This window comes from Scleropages formosus, chromosome 8, assembly GCF_900964775.1.
Source record: "Scleropages formosus chromosome 8, fSclFor1.1, whole genome shotgun sequence".
In the NCBI taxonomy this organism is placed as follows: Eukaryota; Metazoa; Chordata; class Actinopteri; order Osteoglossiformes; family Osteoglossidae; genus Scleropages; species Scleropages formosus.
Genome location: NC_041813.1, coordinates 19,022,243 through 19,033,307, shown reverse-complemented (window position 1 = coordinate 19,033,307; position 11,065 = coordinate 19,022,243). Strand labels below are relative to the sequence as shown.

Below are 11,065 nucleotides of genomic sequence, written 5' to 3'. Positions count from 1 at the left end.
AAGAAAAGAAAATTGGCAAGGTCACATTTTCCAGGGTAAATCAGGGACAGCGGACAGAAAGCAAGGAGTCTCCAAAATTTCAGAAAAAAAGCAACTAAGCTCTACAAGTAATTCTTTAACTCTCAAATTCGGTCCTCCTTATACAGTCCGTATTCAATACTGCTCTGGCATTATTTATTTTGACTGGCTGTGTACAACCACGCTTTAATTAGTCTAAATTAGTCATTTTCTTTAATTTTTTCTCAAACTGACATACCTACTGATTGGGGCATATCCATGAGATTACGACACAAAATAAAAAACAGAGACAATGCAGTTCGTTTGTAAGCAGCACAAAAGAGCCTTGCAGCATACGCATTAGGTAAAGCGCCATCCACATGGCATGGTGCTGCTGGTGAAACTAGTACATTTAAAAAAAATAAATAAAAATTGAGAAAAACAACATTGGAAACCTCAAGGAAGAGGGAGGAGGGACAGTTTTCCAGAGAAGCTCTCAGCCTTGAAAAAGCAGCTGGAACGGAGGAAACGTCTTGGAGAGAAAAACACTTATTTCATCACTCATCATGGAATCCCAAATTCACAATGTGAACGCACATTCGCACATTCTTCCACGTTCTGCAATCGCATATGCAGTTCAGGGCCGCAGTGGTCAGGATCCTCCCGTTAATGGTAAATATTCCAAGTTGTCTGTTCTGCACATATGTTTCAACGTACCATCAAACTCCCCAGTTATGTGGTGTTTCTGGTTGTAAAGGTCCTTCCCCTACATGTTGTGCGAGCGCACGTGTGCGTCTCCAAGATGAGGACGTCCTAATCCTCCATCGACCACTGCAGGAAGTGTTCTCACGGTTCACGGGACCATTGCCTGCTTCTCGTTTGTTTAAAAAAAAAAAAAAGAACGATTAAAAAGCAGGGACGAAGTGCCCGGTGCCTGTGGCCGAATGTCTTCTGTTTTACCGTTTAGGGCCTTTTCTTCCCAGTTCTACTGTCGATCGAACCTTACACAAAGCGTACAAAGACATTTGATTGCCTCCTGTAAATCCGAGGACACTAGACAATTTCCCCGGCAAAGCGTTACAGCGAGTTGGGACCAAGAGCCGGGTCGAATTACGATGCTCTTATCGTTTATGTTCACACAGGCGCGCAGGTTGATTAGAGGACACATTAAAAGGACAGGAATATATATTTTTTTAAAAAAAAAAAAAACTTGCTTGACTTCCTAGCAACCCCGTTCCCTTAACTTTGGGGAGCGAAAAGGACCAGTGTTAGGCTTCCAGAGAAACGTCCGTATTCCACACTGCAGCTGCTGGGGCCTAACCAGCGTTTACGGAGTAATTTTGGTTGTTTTCGGAAAAGAAGATTGCATGATGGCACAGTGAGTGCCGTTGCTGTCTCAGCGCCTGGGTGGTGCGAAAGCACACGGGTTCCATCCCTGCTATTGTTTGTGTGGGTTTCCTCTGGGTACTTTGGTTTCCTCCCACAGTCCAAAGACTTGCCGTTCAGGTGAACTGGTGACTCAAAAAACACCCATTGTGTGGTAGATGGATGAGAGACTCGTTATTAGTCACTGTTGAGAAAAATGTGTGCTAAATGAATAAAGGTAAATGTAAGAGGTGGTGGCCTGTTTTTTTCCAATGTGGAAAAATAAGTGAAAGCATCTCACTGCCTACGACCTACAGGACAAGTTAATTTTTCGACCTTTAAATACAGAGCAGGCTGCTCTTGGTGAGGAGTTTGCTATTTTCACGCAAGGACAAATTTCACTGAGAGATTAGGCCAAGTGGGAGATGCCAGATCAGGCGACTGATGATGCTTTTGGTAGGGAACAATGGCGGGACTCCAGATGCCAAACTAACACCAATCTGAGAGACTAATGGAAACAAGCGTTTGTGCTTGGTTTGTTTTCCTGAATCCTGAAGATGATTTTTGCCTCGTGCCAAGATGAAATTGAGAAATTGTTCAATACACATTTATTGATAAATGAGTGGTTCTGCACAAGGGTTCGTTCCAAAATGAGGGATTCTGGGTTCCCTCGTTGCTGTTTCCGCTGATTAAGAAATCTGCTCGGTTCAGTTCAGTTCAATTTGCATAAAGCTGCTCGGTGGTTGTGGGACTGAGTCCGGCACAAGAGGACAACAAGAGCCGAAGCCAACTGGCTGGCATTTCTCAACAGAGGGAGCCAGAGCACTGAACAACTGAGTACTGGAGATACAGAAATGATTTTTCTTTTAAAAACCAAGAGAGAAACACAATGCTTTTCTAAGAGTATATAAGGCCACCTGCAGCTGAGAAGAAGAAAACAACAAAACTCCCAATGCAAAGAAATGGGAAGGGAAAAAAAAATGTCAAGGAAAAAATAAAACCCCAGGGCACCTGAGTACTGGGGCAACCACTCCTGCCCAGCATGGGTGGAACAGTTGAATTCTCACTTTTGAGAGCTTCGGTAGTGCCGGAAAACAAAGCTCGGTTTATGTTGGTCTGGGTTTCTCGGTTGACCGCTCCTTGGGAAGCACAGTCCCAACGGGTGCCAATTTGCTTTCGTGCACGGGGTCATGTTACCAAGTAAGCGACTTGGATGTCACAGGTCCAAACCCAAAGAGCCTGACAAGTTTCCTGGGCACATTTCTCGAGACGCTGTGAAAAACCAAACCTGAGAGACATCTCGAGATTTCTAAAAAGGGTTAAAAAGGGAAAGAAAGCCTGACGGGATATTACTGGGAATGGATTCCTCCAGCTGAAGAGATCCTTTTCTCACCATTTCTCTGCCCCTTCCTCTCGCTCTTTTTAGACATTTTCTGGAATTTTGTGCAGCACAAAAGAGCAGCTGACTGAAGGATGAAGAGAGAAAACGTGTTCTTGAGGACTAATGAAACCCTGAGCAGCAGAGGCTCTGTCCGTTTTCCATTCTGAAAAGACACTCCCTCACAGCCGCGCCGGGGACCTCTTTACAGTCGTCTCGGCAGCCGAAAGGAGTTTAGTCCCAGTTGAAGAGGAGCGAGAAGACAGATTGAAGGGGAACAAGAGGACTCCCTGGGGAGAGGTGAAGGACCTCTACACGTCTTCAGCAAGAAGCTGTGTGAAATGCTCTTTGTTTCTCTGACGGGGAGGAAAAGAGTCCCCGGTCATTTGGGCGAAGCGGAGAGTAACTGCAATAGGACGTAGCTCCGTCTCGAATCTGGGAAGCGTGAAACTGCCCTTGGACGCCTTTCCGCATATTCTGTGCTCTCCAATGACGTGGATTCAAGACTCAGACCGTTCAAGGGATGTGGAGGACCTCATCAAATTCATAAATCCATATGGATGCGAATGTGGCCTTTAACAGATTAAAATGGAAAGTATCCTTTTTACATTTTTACTCATTTGTATGCACATTCAATGTTTTAATTCAATCTACACCACATCCCTATAGCCCCAACTGTGAAAAAGCCCAAGAAAAAACCTCAAGACGATTATTATTATAAAATAGTGTACATTTTATGGGTTGTTTGTAAAGGTTTGACATTCACGTGGGACATTAATATACGCGTATAGTACACGGGTCCTCATCTTATATACACAGTTGGCGCCAGGAGTCTATTCTTCATTTCTTTTGTTTGCAACTCGAGCACTTCAGAGTGACAATAACGGATTAATCATAGACATCCCTTGGTTTATTTCGAGGTTAGCTTCTTTAAAAATCTCAGACATAGCTATAATAGATTAAAAAAAATTCTAACATTAACGTTTTCATTAACTTCAAGCTACCGTGAAAGTAAAACTAATTTTAATCCTCCACACACTCCCATTCAATGCTGACTGTTGACCCACTCATCGCATAAGCAATGAACACTGTAGAATTGAGAAGAATTAAGATGATCCCATATTCCTTTTGGGTTTGGCCACTTTTTCCTGCCATCTATCAGCTGGTTGCACAAATACAGGTTGTATTTCTTCTGCTGCACACTGAAATTTTCTAAAGTCTAAACACAATTAAAAAGTAAACTGAAAATGTATCTAATAATTTCCTATCCAACTATTTGTCACACAAGGAGGTTGTGTACAAGTATTCAAAGCGCTCAAACCTTGCAGACCTTGACATCTCAGCCTGATGATGACTCTAATTTCACCCGTACCATGTTCTTACAGTTCCTCACGATTAAGCTCTCTCTATCACCTGGACCTGGTTCTGTTCAATCTGTGTTGCCAGGAGTAAACAAACAAACAAACAAACAAACAAACAAACAAACAAACACAAGGCAACCTGCCTCTTTTGGCCCAGTGCTATCCTTGTGAAAAGAGTTTCCTCGGGTCTAAAGAAGCTCACCTTGATGAAACATCAGTAACTCAGGGCAGTGGCCGCCCATATAGTGTTTTCAGTACCGAATGGGCATGTTCGGATGTCATTCATCTCCCCATCAAGCCATCATGCGTGACATGGAACCCACAGTCTCCACTCCCCAATCTCATCGCTTCAGGGGCCTCAACATCTACCGCAACTTCCATCCCCGCGCAAGCAGAGGGTCCTAAGCAATGACTTCAGAGCTTCCTCTCCAAGAAAGCTGCCGACCTTCACAATTTGAACCTTAGATGAACCTTGGTCTTCTAGCAGTGTCCCAAGATTCCTCCTTTACTTTCAACTTCTTATAAAAAAATGAATAAATTATAATTAAAAAAAAATTGCATTGCCCTCCAACCCAAATTCTCAACTCTTACATCTTAATTAAACAGAAGATTTGGGGGGTAACAAAAGCACCTTTTCCATATAAAATATTTTAGGGCTTATGCTTTTTGCAGCATTTTTTCTTTGAATTTTTCAGTACTTTAATTTTGTCCAAGATGAAACAGATGGAGTATAATGTTATTTAACACCCAAGGGCACAGTTGTCAATTTGCTGGGGAGAAAGTGTGGATTATTGATGCGACGGTAATGAAGACAGGTGGGATCAGTAGCTCAGCTTGTCTGTATGTCACAGTGATGCTCCCGCTCTACCTTTTTGTGCCAGGAGATAAACTTGGTCAAGTGCAGCTTGACCCCCGTAGTAGGCCAATCAACCTGTCAGGTCTTATTCCTGGCTCAGTTGAACCGGTAAGGAGACTTAGAGCAGCAATCGCAATCCTCTTAGCCATCCTCAACCTCTAATTCATCAACTTTGGTGTTAACGTGCGAAGACCCATCACAGGAGCCCAGTTCTCTCTTGGTGGTCCTCCCTCACTATTCTAGCGGTTTCCAGGTCACAGCGCTGACCTGTACTTTGCGAATTCTATTCAAGTGTGGTTGCCCTATTTTTTCTTATTTTGAAGAGCGATACTCATCCTCAGGCAACGCAAAACGGAGACCCCCAGCAGAGGCAAACTTGCAGGGGAACCGAGGTTTTCAAAACTCAGTATTTATTGTTGCCATGCACTTCGCACAAAACGTGAACACTTATAATAAAAACAAAAAAAAAATGTGAGCAGTTCTGGAGGAGGTGTCCTTCCACACACTGGCAATTAATGTAAAGAAGTGGTGGCTGTCAATTGACAATGCCAAACAGCAAACAGTATAACACGGTAATCTCATCTCCCTCAAACCTTGTTGCTGATTATTTTTCAAAACGTGACATTGATCTAGGGATTATGGGTTAATACACTCATGGGGAAAATAATTAAATCTTTAGTAATGTCAGTTGTTAATGTCGATAGTTTGCTATAAGATGTACGTCCATTTGGAGAAAAGTGCTAAATGAATAAATGTAAAGGTTAAAAAAAAAAAAACCCTTAAAAATAAAACACTTTATTGTGCTGAGTCCACCTGTCAAGAGCTTAGTCACACATAAAAACAGACCATGAAACTCTCATTATTCAGCTCTTTGCTTGTGGCAAATCTACAAATAATAAACACATCAGTAATCTCCCTAACATTTGCATCCCTTTACATAAAAGAAGCTGCCCTCAACTTGCAGTGCCAGTACACTTATGTTTGTACGCAATTATTTCACGGGCTTTTGGCATTACACCTTCCACTAGTACAGTCAAACTACACTGAAACTAGTCTCTTCGAACGTACCAAACCAGCTGATGAGTTACTACATGCCTTTCTTTAGTAACAACTATTGAATACAACTCACTATTACTAAAAGCTCAGATAAGTACTTTTGTCCATCCCACATGTTTAGGTACTGTATAATTTTTAACTATAAGAGCTATATTTATTAGATTACTGTTTCTAATAGGGGGCACAGTAGCACAGCAGGTTTGGCCGGGGCCTGCTGCGTGGTGGGTCTGAGGTTCAAGTCCTGCTTGGGGTGCCTTGCAATGGACTGGCGTCCCATCCTGGGTGTGTCCCCTCCCCCTCCGGCCTTACGTCCTGTGTTGCCGGGTTAGGCTCTGGCTCGCCACTACCCTGCTCGGACATGCCGTTGTAGGCATTGTGTGTTTCTAATTTATAAGACAACAGAAGTCATCGGTGATTGAATTACAGCACTCTAAAATCAGACACTAATTTGAGGGCTTGTGTTAAAGCTGCTAAAAATACAACACATTCCATGTAAGACTTTGGGTGCATTTCAAACTACTTGACCGCTGTCACTTTTCCCTTAAAAGTCTGAATTTTGCTGTACCCAACAAGTGTACATTAAGTAAAAACTTGTGGTCAGGTGACTCACATTCAAACAATTTATGAGCCGTCAACACGACAGTAATAAAAACAGCAACTTTCAAAGGTCCGAGTGACCTGGAACCTCAAGTTAAATAAATATGTAACACCATACCCTATAACCAACAAAAAGTCAAACAAAAATAGCTGCATTTATTTAAGGAATTTGTAATGCCAGCAAAGCAAAAGAGAAGCGCGTGGGGTGCGCTGTCCCAAGCCTACTTGAGGGCGTGGCACCGATGCGTCAGTGTGCGAGGGGAAACATCCAGCAAGACTCTTGCCAAGAGTCACGAGGAAGGCTCTGGCCTCTCCCAGGGCTGCACATCAGCAAGGAAAAACCCATCACAGAAGCCAAAGCTGTGCTCCTGGATGAGAGGCGTGGCCTGAAGCTCCTGCCAGGGGTCTGGCTGTGCCAGGTACGGAGCCACATCCTCCACGTGGGTCTGCTGGGAGTCTTCCAGGGTGCTTTCTGGCACCTCGCTCGACACGCCGCTCATTTCTTGGTACCTGCAAGCCTGTTCGGCCACGTTTCCGCGGCAGTGTCCCCTGCTGGCTGGCTGTCGAAGCTGCACAGATGCATCCGTCTCGCACCCCAGCAAACTCAGGGCCACGTTGATGTCCAGGTCCTCGAAGTTGCTCGCTCGGCCGTTCGGGATGTTGTCAAACTCGGAGCCCCAATCCAAGATTCCCTTCAGCAGCTCTGACCGCCTTGATTCGGGCAATAGCAGCAGCGAATCAGAATGCTGCGTGTACTGTGCGGTGCATTTGCCTCTGGTTCGTACCCCAGCTACTGTGCTGGACCTACGGCGGACTGTCTGACAGTTCCCCCCGCCTGATGTGTGGCATCGGCTGTACTGTTGCCCAGCAAATTGGTTGGCATCCTGGAGAAGGGGTCGAGGGCTCCTCCGTCGCCAGGCATTGCGGTGGCCCGACAACATCCGGCGGCACTTGAAGACACCGTCGACGAACATGTGGGAGCACTGGGGGTCGATCTTCCAAAAGCCTCCCTTTCCTGGCTCATCCTTCCCCCTGGGCACTTTCACAAAGCACTTGTTGAGGGACAGGTTGTGGCGAATGGAATTCTGAGGGGAGAAGGAGCTGTTAGCATGGAACTTCACGAATGCAGGGGCTGAACTAAAAAAAGATGTGTGCACAGGTTCCCGGAGACGCCCGTACAGCCGTCATAAAATTATCCATCGGTAATCAATAACTGCTGGTCCAGTACAAGCTTACAGCAGTCCAGCCTCTCCCACAATCAAATGCTGTGAGGTAGAGGGTACGGCCTCAATGCAACGCCAGCGTGACGCAAGGTAATCGCACACACTCATTCACTTTCACAGCCACACACTACAGGAAAGTTAGAGTTACCGATCCACCTTAAACACATCTTTATGGGAGGAAACCAGAGCACATGGAGAACGAGCAAATTGCGTACGGGCTGAACCAACGTTGAACCTACATCTGAACCCAGAGCTCAGCAGTTGTGGGAAACCGGTGCTACTTGCTGTGAAACTGTGCTGCCCTCAGATAAAAGCGGGGACTGAAAACACCTGCCGACCCAAACCGAAAGGAGACCGAACAGCCTGTGTCGTTCTCTTGTTTTGTCTGGGCTCTTAGCAGGCACTTCCTGCCTCTGGTCGTGAAGATAAAGTCAAATTAATCCAGCAAATCACCCCGAATGCATTCAAGCATCTTGACACTAAGGCAAACACAGACAAACACATTTTTTATTGCCCTGTAAAGATGTCTCTTTTCTTCAGCGCTCCGACTCATTTTTTCCAGGTCGATTACACCTCGGTACGCGTTACGTTGCTGAGAGGGACTCGTGGTCCCTGCTGGGAAATCAGCGTCATGCTCATCAGCCACATTTTCTTGTGCACGAGAAAGTAAACCAGGTAACTGGCAGGTGCAGATTCCGCGGTTTCTCCATCACTTCCCGCTGACAATGGCTCCTACTTCTTAAAACCCTCTCAAGCCCAGCTCCCCAACAGAACCCCTTGCGGTCCTCCTATAGCCAGGTGTCCCCCCCCAGTTCCATATCTATTCTACAGAAATCTTGATTTTCCAGAAGACATCAAGTTCGTTTGAAAACAGGCGGTTTTAAACACACCGTGTCTCCAGACTTGATGGAATCGCTAACAAAACAAGTTCATTTCTAACTATTATTCATTTCCTTACAGTGGCTTCCCTCACAATAATGGTTTCTATATCTTCTGAACTATTTTGTGAAAAACTCACACCGCTACTGGGACAAGGAGGCAGCAGGGATATTGATTTCACTTCCTTTGGCAGGATGCAGGACAAAAGTTCATATTTCCGTGTTCACAATCAAAGGTCATCATCCATCATCCAAGCCCACAAATACAGTATCTTTCCTCCCCCAAAGACACGTGTGTGTGTGTGTGTGTGTGTGTGTGTGTGTGTGTGTGTGTGTGTGTGTGTGTGCGTTCAAATCTCCATCCAATCGCACCTGCACTCATTCTAATATGACGATGCTGTCCGGAATGAGAAATGCGCCTGGCCTCCCGTGTGTATTTGTGTGTCTGACAGTCAAGGAAAAACCGTCTAACTCCTTGCGTTTGTCCTTTTCGAAAACGCGGGCACATGCAAATGAGCGCCGCTTTTATTATGGTTTCTCTATGCACATTTTTACGACACGTTGCAGACCACAGAGGGTTGAGTCTGGGGAACTCTCTCTTTAAGAGGGTGCACTGGGGGTCCCTGGGTACCCAGTGAATCGCTCATCTGCAACCTGACACACCTTCTGCCACGCTCCCAGCTCACACACACCTGCTGTCGTGCACCACCTCATCCATTTTTTAAGAACATTCCTCACTTTGAGCACCTGCAAGTGACAGATGGCTTATAAGAAAACCGGGCCTTTTTGTTGTTCCATGAGAACTAAACAGATGTCAAAAAAAAGTACATCAGTCAGAGTGCAGCAATACTGGTCTAACAAAACATCATCATCCTGAACACACAGCTCAGCTGAACTGGTCGACAGGCCCGGTCTAATGTCAGGAGAGGCCAATCCCAGGCTGTTGGCCCATTACTATTATTATTATTACACTGTTAATTCATCTGATGGTTGTCTAACAATACCGTTAGCAGTGTGTCTGTCACCGCTGAGAAAAAGTAAAACACGTACACCGATTATTTTTAATTAGCTTTGATCACTAAACTACTCGCAGTGATTGACCCATTTATGGGGATGAATAATTTACACTGTATTAACTGAAGGTAAATACTTTGGTCTAAAGTGACAGCATGGCGGTGGCTCTAATTACTGAGCCACCTGTGGCCCACATATTGCAGATTTACCTTCGCTCGGACAGAGAGGGCCACGGCGAAGCGCTCTCCTTGTACGTGCGGTGAAGTGCAGCCACTTACCTGCCAGCTGGGCTCGGCGTGTCTGTAGTAGCAGAAGTTGTCGGTGATCCAGCTGTAGATGGCTGACAGCGTCACTTTGCTCTTCTTGCTGGCCTGCATGGCCATGCAAATGAGCGTGGCGTACGAGTACGGAGGTTTCACCCACCGGTTCGTCCTATAGTCTGCGAGCGGCTCCGGCTGTAGGGCCGAGGCGCCGGAGGCAACGGGGTCACCCTGCTGGAGGGACGTGCCGGAGGCTGCCGTGTCCCCAGCGGGTGGGCTGGCGGGGGACTCCGTGCCCTGGCGGAGGGAACGGCCGTGTGCCGGCCTCTCCATGGCTGCGCTCAGGACCGAGAAGTTCTGCAGCCACTGAAGGCAGGTCAGGCTGTCGTCCGGGTTCTCGGAGGTGCCACCCTCGCCCGGGTCACGAAGGAGCCACTTCTTCTCATGCTTGCTGGCACCGTCCGGGCTTGTGAGGACAGGCATGGCAGAGCAGAGCGGGACCTTGACGTCAGAGGAACAGGGGTGTCCTGTCCCAGTCCAGAATGCAAACACACGTCATGAATTTACAACAAATGTGATACGAACTGTATTTAAAGCTGTGGTCGCCAGTGAAACCCAGCGGTGCCCATTTCTGCACTTTCCACTGTCACTCGCAGCTTCCGACTCAGAGTAAACAAAAGTGCATCAAGAAGATAAAGACCTTTAGACTCTGACAGCTCATCAACACACAGCTGATCTGTGGTTGGTTCACAACCTTTATGGAGCTGCCTATAGAGTCACAATGTGAACATGAAATTGCTCATAATCGCCATTTAAAAAGCACAGCATTTGTTTTAGCTTTAGCTGTTATTCACTTACAACCAACTGAGGTACATTTGCAATTACACCTAAAAGTGTACATTTAACTGAGTTTTTTTTTTTTTACATATTTGATCGAGTTTTTCCTCTGCATTTCAGGACAAAAAACACACCTGTGAAGGCGAGAAATTCTTCAGTTTGGCCTCATCCTTTGGTTATGGAGATGGTCTCTCCGTGTCATCCTGCTGAACACAAGGTGCGAAGACTCACCTGTGCGATTCG

At 45.9% G+C, this 11,065-nt stretch overlaps 1 protein-coding gene across 1 annotated transcript; it reads right to left on the bottom strand.

Annotated features, from left to right (window-relative positions):
- Positions 1 to 6,300: 6,300 nt before the first annotated feature.
- Positions 6,301 to 10,859, bottom strand: LOC108937230 (forkhead box protein J1-B-like). Its single transcript, XM_029254308.1, has 2 exons — positions 10,004 to 10,859; positions 6,301 to 7,695 (listed from the first exon to the last, which is right to left on the bottom strand). The coding sequence occupies exons 1-2, from the start codon at positions 10,466 to 10,468 to the stop codon at positions 6,901 to 6,903; spliced, it is 1,260 nt and encodes a 419-aa protein (XP_029110141.1). The 5' UTR covers positions 10,469 to 10,859; the 3' UTR covers positions 6,301 to 6,900.
- Between the last annotated feature and the right edge of the window lie 206 nt (positions 10,860 to 11,065).

Bases quoted from the DNA above. Each gene is read 5' to 3' on its own strand.
- LOC108937230 (XM_029254308.1), bottom strand. From the start codon at position 10,468: ATGCCTGTCCTCACAAGCCCGGACGGTGCCAGCAAGCATGAGAAGAAG. The intron at 7,696-10,003 runs GTAAGTGGCTGC...TTCTCCCCTCAG, and splicing joins ACGCCGAGCCCAGCTGGCAG to AATTCCATTCGCCACAACCT.